This window comes from Rhincodon typus, chromosome 8 (assembly GCF_021869965.1).
Source record: "Rhincodon typus isolate 14 chromosome 8, sRhiTyp1.1, whole genome shotgun sequence".
NCBI classification, from domain to species: Eukaryota; Metazoa; Chordata; class Chondrichthyes; order Orectolobiformes; family Rhincodontidae; genus Rhincodon; species Rhincodon typus.
In genome coordinates this window covers 2,881,808-2,899,754 of record NC_063339.1, presented here as the reverse complement: position 1 = coordinate 2,899,754, position 17,947 = coordinate 2,881,808, and the positions used below count along the sequence as shown (strand labels likewise).

General features: G+C 43.9%; 1 protein-coding gene across 1 annotated transcript; it reads right to left on the bottom strand.

Annotated features, from left to right (window-relative positions):
* Positions 1 to 583: 583 nt before the first annotated feature.
* Positions 584 to 14,269, bottom strand: LOC125483693 (transcription factor IIIB 90 kDa subunit-like). Its single transcript, XM_048599977.1, has 2 exons — positions 13,930 to 14,269; positions 584 to 1,157 (listed from the first exon to the last, which is right to left on the bottom strand). Exons 1-2 carry the CDS (start codon positions 14,114 to 14,116, stop codon positions 1,087 to 1,089), a joined length of 258 nt encoding a protein of 85 aa, XP_048455934.1. The 5' UTR covers positions 14,117 to 14,269; the 3' UTR covers positions 584 to 1,086.
* Between the last annotated feature and the right edge of the window lie 3,678 nt (positions 14,270 to 17,947).

The window sequence follows — 17,947 nt, the reverse complement described above, 5'->3', positions numbered from 1 at the left end:
GAAGAACTTAATATTAATGAAATGTAATAAGGCTATAAAAAAAAAACCTGCAGCACAAAGTGATTTGGAAAACTTTGTGTATAAATCACGAAAAAAGTTAGCACCTAAATTTATCTGGTAATCAGGAAGGCAAATGGAATATTGACCTTCATTTCAAAGGCAGTGGAGTATAACGATAGAGAAGCCTTATTAAAACCATACAAGCACTATTTTGACTGCATTGTAAATAGTTTAGTCCCCTCATCTACAGAAAGATATACTGGCTTTCAGAGGCAATCCAGAGAAGGCTCACTAGGTTAATCCCAGGTACGGAGGGACTGTTTTAGGAGGAGAGATTGAGTAGTTTGGACCTGTTTTTCTTCGAATTTAGAAAAATAAGAGGTGACCGTACTGAAATACGGAAGATGATTTTCCAGGGCTTGACAAGGTAGAGGAGGAGAGGCTGAGTCCCCTTGTGGCACAGTTTAGGACCAGAATGTATGACCTCTTATTCTGAGTTTATACATTTCAGACAGAAATGAAGAGAAATTTCTTTTCTCAAAGGAAAGAGAATTTGTGGAATTCTTTACCGCACAGAGCTGATGAGGCAGAAACTGATTTTTAATCTGTTAGGGAACCAAGAGTTATGGGGAAAAGGCAGGAAAGTGGAGTGGAGCATTAGCTCATGGAGTCCAGACTGCCATTCGATCAGCTAAATGGCCTACTTCTGCTCCTACATTTTATGGCCTTGAGTTCTAAGTTCATTATACCACAGACCAGTCACCGTACAATATCCATTTCCCACATCTTTCAAAAGCCATCCTTTAGAGAGGCTTGGGCCATCTCTCACAAGGGACAGTGTGTTAGGGGCTGTCTGCAGCAATGCTTCTGCTCTACACGTATTTTGCAAAGCTGCTTCTTGTTGATGTGACTCCATAATGTCCATGTGCATCATCCAAAACTTCAACTGCCAATTCTCCAACATTGGTAATGCCACTAGGATCACTGTACAAAGGCAATCAATCCATCCTGCACATCATAAGCACATCAAGTTTAATGTAGAACATAACCAACATTGCTCATCGCAGTGCTCTGACTGCTGTAGAATCAAATTCTGGTAGTACTAGTTGAGAGAAATACTTCTGGCCAAGGTGGCGGTGGACCTTTTCTTCGGGTAACTGCACAGGAATACAAACATTGATCAGTACAGGAAGATCAATCCTCAGTTCAATATCTCAACCTGAAAAAACCTCGGACAGTGAAACATTCCCTCGCGATAACACTGGGAGTTTGAACTAAAAACCATGTGACTTAGGGCTCAGTGTGTGAACAAAATAGTCAAGTAAATTGATGGTTCACCTCAATTTTGCCTATGATTTCCCCTGATAATGTGCCACACCCTCGTGCTGTGATACCTGTGATCTTGATCACCCTCACAGCTTCCCCTGATCCTCTGTCCTGTTCCACTCGTTCCTCCCCACCTTGTTCTGCAGAATAAAACCCACTGGCTTTCCATCTCCCCTTCAGTTCCAAAGCAGAGTCACACTGGGCATAAAACATCGACTGTCTCTCTTTCCACAGACCTGCTGAGGTTATCCAGTTCTGTTTTTGTGTGACTGTATAGACAGTCAATAACGTGGTCAACTTTTACCTGCTTTCTGAAATGGCCTAGCAAACCACGCAGTTCTGAAACAATAAATAATGGTCTTGCCAGTAATAATCACATCCCACAAAGAAGAAAAGAAATATGAACAGGCAGTAGGGTGATTTCTTTTTCAGATCTGAAGGAGGCTCAGGGCTTGGTCCGGGTGGTGCACTAATCAAGAAAACCATAGGAAGCTTCAAACAAGCAGTCCTGAAGCCAGTGAAAATCTTCACGGATGCCAAAACCTATCAGGGTGTGGGTATGAACCAACTTGCCAAGTTCTGCCCACTGTCCTCCTACAGACCCACACTGGTAGCACAATGCCAAAATTTTACAATACTCATCCTTGACTTCAAAGCACTCCAGAGTCATGCCCTTCCTTAACTCCAACTCCTCCTGCCAACAATCCTCCAAGATATACATACTCCTCAGTTGTGGCCTATCCTGACTTTGTGACTCCATTGCTGGCCATGCCTTCAGTTGCTTTTACAGTAAACTCAAATTCCATTCTCAAATCTTTCCATCTCTCTTATATCCTTTTTGAAAGCACTCCAGAAGAGGAATCTCTGTGACAAAACGCATATCACCTCCATAGTTATTGCCAAATTGTTTGATAATGGCCCCATGAATCACCCTAGTACGTGTTGCAGTATTAACAGATGCTAGATATGTGCCGCTGTGCCCATTTATCATTCAGCAAGTAATACTCTGGTTTTAAATTGCTTGAATTTTTCACAATGAGCACCTGATTATCAAAGGAATCCACAAACTGCAACATCAGCAGAGACTCACCAACACTATTCAATTTAATCTGTCGCTCTTAAGGAACGAAGAGAAATAACTGCATTAACTTAATAATGTTCACATCTTCCAGGTTTTCCAAAGGACTTCAGTGAATGGGATATACTGCTGCAAATTTCATCACTGTTGTTTAATAAATATATCTGGTCCAGCCCACCTTCTCTCTAGCCCCCTCACTCATTTACATAATGGTAGGACCTGCTGCCACCTAGAATGCTCTTTTGATCAGGTTAGCTCCAAGGCAGAACACTGCGGCTATAAATTCCACTTCTAATCTCCACATATTCCAATGTGACATATAGGCTGTCGAGGGATGTTTCTACTTGTTAGGGTGGAAGACCAAAACTAAAAACCACATGTATAAGATAGTCATAATTCAGGAAGAGTATCTTTCCCCAGAGAGCAGTGAGAATGTGGAACTCCATACCACAGGGAGGCAATTAGTGCATGAAAGAAAGAAGTAGTTAGGCTGATGGAGAGTGAAGTGGTAGGATGGGAAACATCAGTTTGGAGCATAAATAACAGGTGGATTGGCTGAGCTAGCGGGCTACTCCTGTGCTCTAAATGCTGAATAATTCTGTGCAGTTTGTTGAGGTTGGATGGCTCGCCGGCCGAGCTGGTTTCTTGTTTCAACCTCAACACCCACAACCCGAGCTACAAATCTACTCCAAAACCTTAGAAATTCTGTGCAGTATTCTAACTGTTTCAGGTAGACATTAAAAGTGCTGGTTTCAGAGCACAGTAAATCTTCCAATAATCCTTTCACAGTCAACATTGACAGCACACTGGTCAGCTGTTCCCTCGGATATTGCCACGTGCAATCTAACAGCCCTTGGGAGGTGATAGCCTGGTATTATAACTTGACTAGTGATCCAGGTAATGTACCAGGGACCCAGGTTCAAACCCTACCATGCAGATGGTGGAATTTGAATTCAACAAAAACACCTGCAACTAAGAGTCTACTGATGACAATGAAAGCATTATTATTTGCCAGAAAAACCCCAGCTGGTTCACTAATGTCCTTTAGGGAAGGAAATCTGCCATCCTTACCTGGTCTGGCCTACACGTGACTCCAGACCTACAGCAAAGTCGCTGACTGTTAACTACACCCTGGGCAATTAGGGACCTCAATATGCTAACCGAGCCAGCAATGCACATTTGAATGAATTTTGTTTTAAAAGTGCCAGCAAATTCAAAGTGATGTCAGTGCACAGGCAGCACCTTGGAATGTTTCAGCAGTCTTAAGTATCCATCCATTAGAGCAGCACAGTGACTCAGTGGCTAGCACTGCTGCCTCACAGCACCAGAGACCCGGGTTCAATTCCACCCTCAGGCAACTCCTGTGTCTGTGTGGGTTTCCTCCCATAGTCCAAAGATGTGCGGGTTAGGTGGATTAGCCATGGGAAATGCAGGGTTACAGGGATAAGGTCGGGGGTGGGTCTGGGTGGGATGCTCTTCCAAGTTTGTGTATGAACTTGATAGGCCAAATGGCCTGCTTCCACACAGAAGGGATTCCATGATTCTATGAGCATGGCTCAGTCGTTACCACTCTCACCACTTGACCTTTAAAAGAAGGTTAGATGTCATTCCGAGATCTGAGCACAACCTGTTTCAGACGCAAAGTTGAACAGCTGCCCATTCTGCTCTGTCAGGTGGACAAGAAAAAAATCCTGATGGCACTGTTTGTAAGAACCGCAAGGGAGGTATCCCCATTGCTTCAGCAAATGTGTCCCCAAAATGAAATTCCTATTAGATACATTGCAGTAAAACATCCAAAACACTGTTAGAGGATCAAACTAAACCTTGGTCAAAAGGAGGATGTTGAAACATAAGGAGATAAACAGATTTTTAATTAGCAATGTCTTAAAGGGTTATGGAGAGCAGGCAAGAAAGTGGAGTTGAAGCCAAGATGAGATCAGCCATGATCATATTAAACGGCAGAGAAGGTTTGAGGGGCTGGTTTGCATATACCTGCTCCCAGCTTTGATGTTTTTGAAAGAGGCTCTGAAAGATGCAGCAGTGAGATGATATTTAGGGAGGGAGCCTACAGCTTGCCCAGGGAGGTAAAGGCATGGTCGCCAATGGCCTGGTGATTAAAATCAAAAATGCTCAAGAGGCCAGAATTAAAGGAGCACAGATATCTCAGAGGACTTTGGAGTTGGAGGTGATTACACACAAGGAGAGACGAGGTCATGGAGGGATTTGAAAGCAAAGATGGAAAATTTTAAAACTGAAATGTTGCTCAAGAGAGAAAAAAAAACAAGCAAATACAACTTGGCATAACAGAAAGCAGATTTTGGGATGACTTCCACGTTTACCAAAGGAGACTGGTCAGGTACTTGTTGCAAAGATCAATCTTAGAAGCAAAGGCATGAATGAAGGTTCCAAGCAGGGGAAGCTGGGTAATGTGACAGAGGTGAGAATAGGGGATCACAGTATCTCAACTCAGGGTCAAGGTTTCAGAGAGAGGTGGCCAGGGAAGACAGTTTGTGTCAGGAACAGAAGAAAATGACTACAATCTTCCCAATATTTCAGCTGGATAAAATTACTGTTGTTCAATATTTGATTTTTGACAAGCAATCTGAATGGAGGAATCAAATGAGGTGGGGGGAAGCTGGGTGTTGTCAGCATGCTAGAAGAAACTGATACGTACAAAACAAATCAAGAACCAAATTGGTCCTCCATGTCCTCAGCAATTCAATAAGACCACGACTGATCGGTTTGTCTTCCAAATTCCTCATACTAACCAACTTGTGTTAACATTAGATTCCCTTGCCCAAGAAGGATCATCCTCTACATTCACCTTAAAACATTCAATGGCTCTGCTTCCGCCACCTTTTGAGGTAGACAATTCCAGAGTCACGTAACACACAAAAAATTTCCTAATCTCTTTCTAGAAAAATACTTAAAAGATACTGTCCCCTGCTGATACTGAAGTTTCAGACCATGTCACCAAGGGGGAGCAATAGATGGAGTTTCACCTGCTGATCTATATTATGTGTATGTTAAGAAGGGAAGAACATTACTTTAGTTTCTTTTTTGAGTTTGAGTCTGGTTATGGGCAAAGTTTTATGAAGTTTTGTTTACATGCATCTTGTATGAGGTCTTTAAAATCCTCGAGGTATATAGTTTAGTGTAGAGTCATACAGCACGGAAACAGACCCTTTGGCCCAACTATTCCATGCTAACCATAATGCCAAGCTAAACTCGTCCCAATTGCCCGTGCTTGGCCCATATCCCTCCAAATATTTCATATTCATGATTATATCTAAATGCCTTTCAAACGTTGTAACTGTACCTGCATCCACCACTCCCTCTGGAAGTTCATTCCACACATGAACTACTCTGTTAAAAAAAAAATCCTTCTCCTCTCACCTTAAAGATATGCCCCCTAGTCTTGAAAGCCCCCACCCTAGGGAAAAGACACCTGCCATTCACTACCTATACCCCTCATGATTTTATAAACCTCTATCAGGTCACCCTCAACCTCCTGTGCTCCAGTGAAAAAAAGTCCCAGCCTACCCTGCCTCTCTTTATAACTCAAACTCTCCATTCCCAGCAATGTTCTGGTAATTTTTTTTCTGAACCCTCTCCAATTTAGCAATATACTTCCTATAGCAGGGCGACCAGTAATGTACACAGTACTGCAGAATAGGCTACACCAACATCCTATACGACATCAACATGATGTCCCAACTCCTTCACTCAAAAGGTCTCAGCAATGAAGGTAAGCATGCTAAACGCCTTAAGTAGCCTGTCTACATGTGACACAAATTTCAAATAATTAGGTACCTGAAACTCTAGGTCTCTCTATTCTACAACATTACCCTGGCCCCTACCATTAATTGTACAAGTTCTGCCCTTATTTGTTTTCCAAAATGCCATACTTCACATTTATTCAAATTAAATTCTATCTGCCAATCTTCAGCCCATTGACACAATTAATCAAGATCTCTTTCTAATGTTAGATAACATTCTTCATTATCCACTATACCACCAATTTTGGTGTAATCCACAAAGTAACTAACCATGTCTTCTATATTCTCGTGTAAATCATTTATATAAATGGTAAGAGGTGGACCCAGAACTGATCCCTGTGGAACACTGCTGGTCACAGGCCTCCAGTCCAAAAAGCAACCCTCCACCATCATTCTATCTTCTGCCATTAAGCTAATTTTGTACCAATTGGCAAACTCACCCTGAATCCCATGAGACCTAACTTTACTAATTAGTCTATCATGTGTGGAACCTTGACAAAGACTAATGTCCAAGTAAACAATGTCTACTGCTCTGCCTTAGTGCACTGGAAGCAAGTGTAGAAGGTAAATAAGTCAGATGGGTAGATCAGTGGCAGATGGAATTTAGCCCTGATGAATGAGGTAATGCACTTTGGAAGAAGGAAAAAGACAAGGAGGAACTTAATGAATGGCAGGACACCAGGAAGCTTAGAGGAACAGAGGGATTTTGCACTGCTTGTCCATAAGTCTCTGAAGGTAGCCGGACAGGTTAATAGGGTAGTTAAGGCTGCACATGGGATAGTTGCCTTTAGTAGTCACAGCATAGATTATTAAAGCAGGGAAGTTCTGTTTGAGCTGTCCTGAAATTTGGTTAGGCTACAGTTGTCGTTCTGTGATTATAAGGTTATAAATGGTATTGACAGAGTGGATAGAAAGCAGTTGTTCCCCTTAATTAAAAATGTTCAATAACAAGAGGGCAACATTTTAAACTGAAAGGCTGTAGGTTTAAGAGGGGATTTGAGGAAAGACGTTTTCACCCAGAGGGTGGTGGGGATCTGGAACTCACTACCTGCGAGGATACCCGAGGCTGGAAACTTCAGAAAGTTTTTCTTTATTATTCATCCATGGGACATGTGCATCACTAGCTGGGCCAGCATTTATTGCCTGTCCCTAACTGTTAAGGGTAAACCACATTGCTGAGTCACAGACCAGGTAAGGATGGGAGATTTTCTTCCCTAAAGGACGTTAGTGAACCAGATGGGTTTTTCTTGACAATCTGCAATGGTTTCATGGTCATCATTCGATTCTTATTTTCAGGTTATTAATGAATTCAAATTTCACCATCTGCTGTGGCACAATTCGAACCCAGGTCCCCAGAACATTACTTGGATCTCTGGATTAATAGTCTAGCGATAATACCACTAGGCCATTGTCTACTTAGATGAACACTTGAAATGTCATAAAAGTTAAAGCTATGGGCCAAGTGCTGGGAAGTGGGACTGGTGTAGATTTAGAGTAGTTTAGTCAGTGCAGACTCCGTGGACCGAAGGGCCTTTTCTGTACGGAGATTCCATAATTCTATACACTGCCAGCCTCTTGTGGATATGTTCAGACATTGACCACCATAGTAAACAAATATCAGAAAATAAAACTTGTAGTCTTTCAAGCCAGGTTTCATTCTGCTGCAAAGGCTGAGCACCAGCTCTCAGGCAACTCCTCCTGTATCCCCCGGATCATAATCCCACCATTAAGCATCAGGCCATCGTCCACAACTGTCACCAAACTCATCTCATTTGGTGATCTCCCTCCTTCAACAGCCTGCCAGTTCATCATCGTATACCTGCTTCTACCTTCTTCCCAAAATCCCCAAACAAGATTCCCTAAGTAGACAGTGTTTCTGCCTGTTCCTGCCCCACAGAACTTATTTCTTCACCCCTTGTCCAGTCCCTCCCCACTTAAAGAATCAGAAGGATCATGGATGTATGTTGGTTTCCAAATATGCAGTTTGCAGGCTTTTCCTTTAACTCCTCTCACCTTTTTCAGGTCAAAGCTGGGGCTATGGACCCCCACAAAGGCCCCAGTTATAGCTGACACTTTGTGGGGTGTGTGGAATATTCCTTGTTCCAATCCTACTCAGTGGCCTCACCCTCTTCCTCTGCTACATCAACATCATTGGTTCTGCTTCTCCCTCTTGTTTGGGATTGGAAAAACATTGACCAACGATATCTAATATAAACCCACCAATTTCCAGTTACCTCAAGCTGACATCCTCATGCTCTGCTTCCTGTGAGGATAGGGTTTATACAGTTAACTGTAGGGCCATTGGGTACGTTGCTGAACAAAGAGACCAAGGGGTGCAGGTGCATAGTTCCTTGAAAGTGGAGTCACAGGTACACAGTGGTGAGGGCAGCATTTGGCACGTTTGGCTTCATTGGTCAGACCACTGAGTATGCAGTTGGAAGTCATATTATGCATGATGGGATATTGGTGAGGCTATTTTTGGAATGCTGCATACAATACTGGTCACCCTGCTGTAGGAAAGATGTTGTGAAACTTGATGGAATACAGAAGAAATTTACGAGGATGTTGCTGGGACTGGAGAGAGTTTGTATTACAGGTAGGGGCTGAGGTTTTTTACCCTGGAGTGTCAGAGGCTGAAGGATGACCTTATAGAGGTTTATAAAATCATGAGGGGCATGAATAGGGTGGATAGCCAAGGTTTTTCCCAGGGTGGGAGGGTCCAAAACTAGAAGGCATAGGTTTAGGGCGAGATAGGAAAGATTTAAAAAGGATCTGATGAGTAACTTTTTCACGCAGCTGCCAGAGGAAGTGGTGGTGGGGGGTACAATTACAACATTTAAAAGGCATCTGGATGGATCTATGAATAGGAAGGGTTAAGAGAGATATGGGCCAATTGCTGGCAAATGGGACTAGGTCAGATTGGAATGTCTGGTCGGTGAGGACAAGTTGGACCGAAGGGTCTGTTTCCATGCTTTATGACTATGACTCTCAATTTAAACTACCTAATTTCACAGACATCCATTTGACCTGGCCCACACGCACTCAAAGAGATCTGATCTCCACTTTTTGGACTACGGACAGCAAAGCCCCCAGGCAAAGTGGATCATTTCCTGTACCTCGGGAGTCTGACAGTGAGCAAAATCCAACATTAACTCCAGTGCACTGTTCAGTCACCTGGGGAACAGTGTTCAAAGTCCAAGACTTCAAACCCAGCCCCAATCTCATGGTCCACAGAGCAGCCGCAGTCCCCACCCTCCTCTATTCATCAGAAATAGGGACCGCATACAGCAGACACATCGAAACCCTGGAGCGTTGTCATCAGCACAGTCTTCACAAAATCCTGCAAACCCCCGGCAGGATAAGTGTACCAACATGGGTACCCTATCCCAGGCCATTATCCCCAGTATCATGGCATTGGTTACACATAACCGTCTGCCACGGAGGGCCTCATTGGCCACATGCCTGATACAAGACTCCGTAGTCAAGTGCTCTACTCCGAGCTCCACAATGGTAAGCGAATCACGGAGGGCTGAGAAAAAAGCCAAACTGAAAACCTCCCTAAACAAATATAACCTCCGCACCAACGTGGGAGTCACTTGCCCGGTAACACAATAACTGAAGCAGCAGCATCTGCAAAGGCACTAATCACAATAAGTGTCACTGAGTGGACCAGGTAGAGGCCAAGCAGCAGAAAGAGTGCGCAGAATCCAAAGGGACTCACCAACTCACCTGAGCAAACACCCACTTATGCCAATAGTGGTAGAATCTGCAACTCCAGGATTCAATGATTCTGAAATCTGAATCCCGTCCCCTCAACTTTAGAACCTGAGCTCCCAAACAATAATACTGCATATGTGATGAAGATTCATTGTATTAGTCTCCTCATTTAAGCAGTAAATGCACTAGAGGCAATTTCAGTAAACTTTTACCAGACAAATACCTGGAATGGGTGGATTGTCTTTGAGGAAAGTTTCAACAGGCTAGACTTGCATCTGCTGGAGTTTAGAAGGGTAACAGACAACTTGATTAAAACCAGAGGGATCTTGCAGGCTACAGAGGATGTTTCCTCTTAGAGGAGAATCTAGAACAGAGGTCACAATTTAAAAATCTGGCATTGGCAATATAAGAGAGAGATGAGAATTCTTTTCTCAAAGAGGGTTATAAAGCCTTTGTTCCTCAAAAGACAAAGGAAGAACAGTCTTTAGATGTTTTTAAAGATACAGGTAGATAGATTCTTGATAAGCAAGGGGATGAAAGATTTTGAAGGTAGGCAGCGAGGTGGAATATTCACTTCAGTATTATGCTATGGAACAGAGGAGCAGGCTCAAGAGGCCAAGTACATAGGAACACTGAAACAGGAAGAGGCCATTCAACCCCTCTAGCCTGTTCCACCATTTAAGGAGGTAATGGCCGATCTGTGACCTAACCCCTCATACCTGCCTTTGGTCCATATTTCTAAATAGCTTTGCTGAATAAAAATTTAATCAATCAGTCATAGATTTTCAATTAACAACTGATCCAGCATCCAAAGCTGTTTGGGGAAGAGAGTTCCAAACATCTACCATCCTTAGTGTGTAGAAACGCTTCCTAACTTCTATCCTGCTCCTAATGCTTAAGACTACGCTGACTCCTACTCCTAATTCATACGGTTAGCATCAACAGAGGAAAAATGCTGGTCTATTATAAAGGCTGTGATCACAGGACACTTAGAAAATATCAACAGGATTACATAAAATCAACAGATTTTATGATGGGGAAGCCAAGTTTGACAAACCTACGACTGTTTTAAGGACATAACTAATAGAACAGAGATGGTTGGCTCTCTCAGTTGTCTGGATGGTTGGTTTATAACGAAGAATAACGCCAACAGCACGGATTCAATTCCTACACCGGCTGAGGTTACGACGAAGGACTCTCCTTCTCAACCTCTCTCCTCACCTGAAGCATGGTGACCCTCACGTTAAACCACCACAGGTCATCTCTCTCTAATGGGAGAGCAGCCCCACGGCCTTCAGACCATGGTGACTTTACCCTTTTTTGGGAGAAGCAGCGTATGTAATGCATCTGGATTTTCAGAACCATGTGTAATATACAATCCCAGCTGGACAAACCAGATCCCAGACTGAAGTCTCACTTGATAGGTGATCAGTCATTTAAAACAGTTACACAAAGCAAGACATTTATTACACAAAAAAAAATTAAAACCAAGCTAAATATAGTTTAGAAAAATATTGCAACATAATTAAACAAAGTTTTCAACCTTTCTCCCAGCACCATCAATTTTCAAAAATTCAAACTTAAGAGAAATTACACAATTACACCCCAACCCCACCGGGTTCTACTTAACTGACTCTTGACAGTTTTCTTGCCCATGAACTATGGTGACAATTCAATGAGTATTTTCCAAATCTACCGACATGAACTCTCCCATAACTCAGAATAAATGTTCTTAGTTCTAATGAACAGCAGATTTCAAACCAAACTCACTTGCTTTGGATGTTTCACAAAATTAAAACTTTTACACTGAGGGAAGCGTGCTGTCCCTGAACTCTCCCATACTCCTGCATAAACAGAAAATGTTTTTAAAAACTTGCTTCTAATCCCAGTCAGATTGCCTTCAAACTACCCTAAAAACTTTCAGTATCTGATTTCGAAAGTAAAATCAATCCTTGATTCAGAATTACAAACGAATTAATGGTCTTCAATTTTTATACTGCCCGCTGTAAACCCCACCTGCATAAACATTACAATCACACTCCAGGTCTATAACTATTTACTTTCCGAGTGATGCTGCATTTGGGTCACTATTCCAGAAATTCCCTGGACTTTAAAGTAACCAACACCAAAAGCCACTATTTTCAAATTCAACCTCTAAAAATCACACTGGCATACGTGAACAAATCACAAAGCTTTTAACACATATGGGATTGGCATGGATTGACACAAGAAACATATCAGGAATAAATGGGTCTCTCTCAGCCTGTAATGTGGTGAGTGAGGTTCTGCAAGGATCAGATCAAATGTAATATTTCAAAGTTTGTTGACAACACATTAGGGATTGAGAGTTTTGCAAGTGATTTAAAGAGGCTTCAAGGTGACTGAATGGAAAAACGGGCGGCAGAAGCACTATAACATGGATAAATATGAAGTTATCCACTTTGATAGGAAAAGCAGAATGGCAGAGTATTATTTGAGTGAGTGATTGGGAAATGCTGATGTACAGAGATGTGCACTAGTCACTAAAAGCAAGCATGAGATGCAGCAAGCAATTAAAAAGGCAAATGGTATATTGGACCTAATTGCAAGAGGGTTTGAGCCGGAAGGTAAATGCATGAAAAATGATCCATGTCCGGGGAGTCCAGATCACAGACTAAGGATACAGGGTAGCCATGCAGTGACGACACCTCCTCCACTCTACCTCAACACCTCAATCCTCAACACCAGTGCTCCGCAAGGCTGCATACTCAGCCCCTTACTATACTCCCTACTCACTCAGGACCGTGAGGCCAAATTCAGCTCTAACTCCATTTACAATTTTGCTGATAACATCACCATAGTGGGTCGGATCACAAACAACGATGAGACAGAGTACAAGAAGGAGATAGACAGCTTAGGGGCATGGACAACAATTTCTGGCTCACTACCAGAAAAAATGAATGAGCTGGTCATCAACTTCAGGAAGTGGAGTGGAGGACATGTCCCTGTCTGTACCAATGGAGGTGGTCAATAGCTTCAAGTTCCTAGGAGTAAATATCACCAATCTATCCTGGTCTATTCACGTCAATGCTACAGTCAAGAAAGCACATCAACGCCTCTACTCCCTCAGGATGCTAAGAAAATTCGGCATATCCACAATGACACTTACCAATTTTTATAGATGCACCATAGAAAGTATCTTATCCGGATGCATGACAGCGTGGTATGGTAACAGCTCTGCCCAAGCCCACGAGAAATTACAGGGAGTTGTGGATACAGCCGAGCCCATCACACAAACTAGCCTTCCTTCCATCGACTCCATCTATACCTCCTAATGCCTCGGGAAAGCTGCCAGCATAATCAAAGACCACTCCCACCCTCATCCACCAGGCAGAAGATGCCAAAGTTTGAAAACACATACCAACAGATTTAAGAACAGCTTCTTCCCCGCTCTTATCTGACTAATGAATGGACCTTTCATACATTAGAGCTGATCTTTCTCTGCAGTTTCTCTGTAGCCGTAACACAAATTCTGCATCCTGTTCTATTACCCTGATGTACTCGTATAAAAGGTATAATTTGTCTGGTTAGCACGCAAAACAATACTTTTCACTGTATCTCGGTACGTGACAATAATAAATCAAATCCCTTCACCCAGAGAGTGGTGAGCCTGTGGAATTATCTGCCGCAAGAAGTGGTTTAGGCCAAACGTTGAATGTTTCCAAGAAGGATCAAAGAATATGGGAACAAAGAGGGAACAGGCACTGAATTGAAAGCATGATCATATTGAATGGGCTCAAAGGACCAATTGGCCTACTCCTGTTTTGTATGGTTCAGGAACCCAAATTTTCAATGCTGCGGTCATCGTGGAGTTAGGGGAGCCTTTGCACTTACAGAAAGTTGATATGGCTTGCATTTAGCCATCGACAACAATAACAATCTAGCAGCAAAATAAGGGATTGATCGCAACGTAACGTGTATATTGTGCAGACTAATGCTAATGCAGGATGGTGTGTGTAGGGGTCTGCAGGCGGGTTTTAATGTACTCACTGTCCAAGGAGACGAACTGCCCGACAGCCGAGGAGCCGCCGCCGCTGTTCTCCACGAATTGTACCTCGGACACGATGATGTTATCCTCCAGCACGGAGCCGCAGGCTGTACACACCGCATCGCCCCGGGCCTGGTCAATGTCAATCTCCGTGCAGCCGCATGTGCGGCAAACCCGGGAGCTGGACATGGCAGCAGCTCCCCGGCCCCGGGCCTCCCGCTCCGGACACTCTCCTCAGGAAATCCCGAGGCTTTTCGGCGGCCTAAGCGGCTTTCCGGGAGGGGAGAATGAATGTTTTCACAGTCCCCGGCTCCCTGCCTACCCCCGGCTCCCGGTCCCCTGACCCCGGGCCCGCTCCCGGCCCCCTGCCTATGCCCGGCTCCCGGTCCCCGCCCCCTGCCCGGTCTCCGGTATCCGCTCCCGGCCCCCAGCCTATGCCCGGTTCCCGCTCACAGCCCCCTGCCCGGTCTCCGGTATCGGTTCCCGGCCCCCAGCCTATGCCCGGTTCCCGGCTCCGCTCCCGTCGCCCCTCAGGCTCAGACTGAGCCGCCCGCCCGGAAGTGCTCATTCACCACCTACAGAGGGGGGGGGGGATGGATAGTACGGAGAGGGAGAAATCGCAAATGGTTAAAATAAAAACAACCAACATCTTCACTTTTAATCTGTCTTTATAATTATCCATATTACCGGTAAGAACTGCCCCTGTTTCGGGCGAAAGTGTTCATCGTAAGTTATCATTCTGTGACCTCGTTCCCCTCCCCAGACCCTTGTTGCTAAGGTCCAGAGAGCATGTTTGTGCATAACCACGTGCTGCTATTTAAAGGGGCCGCACCAAATACATGTGCTGCCTCTGCAGTTGAATATACAATCTCTACAGTGTGGAAGCAGGCCATTCGGCTCATCGCGTGCACACATACCCTCTGAAGAGCATCCCACCCAGACCCCCCCGTCCCTGTAACCCTGTATTTCCCATGGCCAATCCACTTAATCTACACATCCCTGGATACTACAGACAATTTAGCATGACCAAGCCACCTAACCTGCACATCTTTGGACTGTGGGAGGAAACCGGAGCACCCAGAGGAAACGCATGCAGAACAGGGAGAATGTGCAAACTCCACACAGGCCCAAGGGTGGCATCAAACCCAGGTCCCTAGCACTGTAAGGCAGCTCTGCTAACCACTGAGCCACTGTGCTGCCCTTTTCCTAGGGGAAAAGTTTGAGGGAGATATGCATGGAAAGTTCTTTACGCAGAGGGTGGTGGGTTCCTGGAACGCGTTGCCAGTGGAGGTGGTAGAGGCGGGCACGATAGCGTCATTTAAGATGTATCTAGACAGATACATGAATGGGAGGGAGCAGAGGGATACAGATCCTTGGAAAATAGGCGACAGGTTTAGATAAACGATCTGGATCGGCGCAGGGTTGGAGGGCCGAAGGGCCTGTTCCTGTGCTGTAATTTTCTTTGTTCTTTGTTCTAATATTCCAGCCCAATGCTCAACTGTAATTCTTCTTCAGTTCTCCACTCAAAGAAAGGCCTATCACAAGAGGTAGGTCCCAGAACAGTAGATCGAGTCCCATGCTGTTGGCATCAATCTGGTAAAAGCCAGTTGGCCAAATAACTGAGTCAATCAGGATAGAGTATTTATACCAGTAAACAATACCAAACCCGTAACGTTTGTCACTCATCTAAAACATCAGCCGCCAATATTCTTCCCAACAGATGAGTGCCATGTATGCCTAGTACAGCATGTACTAGGGAATGTAACCAAAGCAGTGACAAATGACTCTGCACATACCTTTGAGGTCTGTTTTGGACACAGCAAACATCCACTTGTGACCGTGACCATTGGCTCAGATGTGGATGCTGTTATAGAAACAGAAACATCTGTCAATGTCATTGGATCCAAAATGGACAACAAACTCATGGCATGGTGGCACAATAGTTCGCACTGCTGCCTCACAGCATATGGACCCAGGTTTAATTCCAGCTTGGGCAACTGTCTGTGTGGAGTTTGCAAGTTCTCCCTGTGTCTGCATGGGCTTCCTCTGGGTGCTCCAATTTCCTCCCACAGTCCAAAGATGTGCACATTAGGTAGATTGGCCATGCTAAACTGTCCATTGTGTTCAGGGATGTGTAGATTAAGTGCATTAGCCATCGGAAATGTAGGGCTACAGGGAAAGGGTAGGGGGATGAGTCTGGGTGGGATGCTCTTCAGAGGGTCAAAGTGGACTTCTTAGGTCAAATGGCCTGTTCCCACACTATTTGGACTCTTATGGAAATCTGTGAGATATTGCATTTTGGTACAACAAACAAGGGTAGGGCTTATACCATCAGTGGTAGGGTCTTGGGTAGTGTTGTACAACAGAGGGACATGGGGTTCAGATACATAATTCTTTGAAACAAAAACAGAACTTGCTGAAAAAGCTCAGCAGATCTGCCAGCATCTGTGAAGAAAAAATCAGAGTTAACGTTTCTGGTCCTGTGACCCTTCCTCAGAACTGATGGTAGTTGAGAAAACATTGGTTTATATACAGAAAATAGGGAGGGGAATGGGCTAGGAAGTAAACAATAAGATAAAGACCAAAGAGAGAGAACAGCAGTTGGATAGACAAAGGAGGTGATAATGAACTGGCTATCAATCACAGAAAATTGTTTGGACCTTTGAAACATTAATTTCATTCAACAGGATCATAGAAATAGGAGTAGGCTATTCAGCCCTTCCAGCCTCCTAGCCAGATCATTATCAACTCCTGATTTGTAGCATCAGCAGTTCTTTTGGTTTTTTGCTTGCCTTCATTGCTCAGTGTTTTGACTATAAGAGTTGGGAAGTCATCTTGAGTTTGTATAGGACATTGGTGAGGCCCCTTCTGGAATACTGTGTCCAGTTCTGGTTGCTCAGTTGTAGGAAAGATATTATAAAGCTGGATTCAGAAGAAATTTATCAGAATATTGCCAGGTATGGAAGGTTTGAGTTATAAAGAAAAGCTAAATAGGCTGGGACTTTTTTCACTGGAACGTAGGAGGTTGAGAGGCAGCCGTATAGAAATTTATAAAATAATAAGGAGTACATATGGAGTTAGTGGTAGTTGTCTTTTTCCTAGGATGGGAGTTTCAAGTCAAGGGTACACATTTTTAACGTGAGAGGAGAGAGATTTAAAAAGACCTGAGGGGCGACGTTTTTACACAGAAAGTGGTTCATGTATGGAATGAACTTCCTGAGGAAGTGGTGGATGTGGGTACAATTACAATGTTTAAAAGACATTTGGATAAGTAAGTGAATAGGAAAGGTTTGGAGGGATATGGACCAGGAGCAGGCAGGTGGGACTTGTTTAATTTGGGATTATGTTCAGCATGGACTGGTTGGACCAAAAGGTCTGTTTCCATGTTGCATGACTCTATGACTCTATGTGCAGGTTAAGTGGATTGGCTATGCAAAAGAATTGTCCCATACTGTCCAGGGATTTGCAGGTTAGGAGGATTAGCCATAGTAAAAACCCCATGCAGGATTATGGGAATGGGGTGGTGAAGGGTGAGTTTGGGCAGAATGCTCTTCGGAGGTTCAGTACTAATTCAATGGGCTCTTTCTGCACTGTTGGAATTCTGGTCTGGGGCTGTCCTATTCCCCACAAATCAGGAAATTGGAGCATTTTCCTAATCAATCACAGAAAATTGTTGGGACTTTTGAAACACTAATTCCATTCAACAGGATCATAGGAACAGGAGTTGGCCATTCAGCCCCTCCAGCCTGTTCTGCCATGCAATGAGATCATGGCTAACCTGTGGTCTAACTCCATATCCATTGGCCAATATCCCTTCATACCTTTGACTAACAAAAATTCATCTCTCAGATTTTAAAATTAACAACTGACCCAGCATCGCTGCAGTTTGTGGAAGAGAGTGCCAAGTATCTACCATCCTTTGCATTTAATATCTCTCCTGAACATTTTAGACTATGCCCGCTAGTTCCCGAACCCCCAACTAGTGGAAAAAGTTTATTACCCTGTTTTTTCCTGTTATAT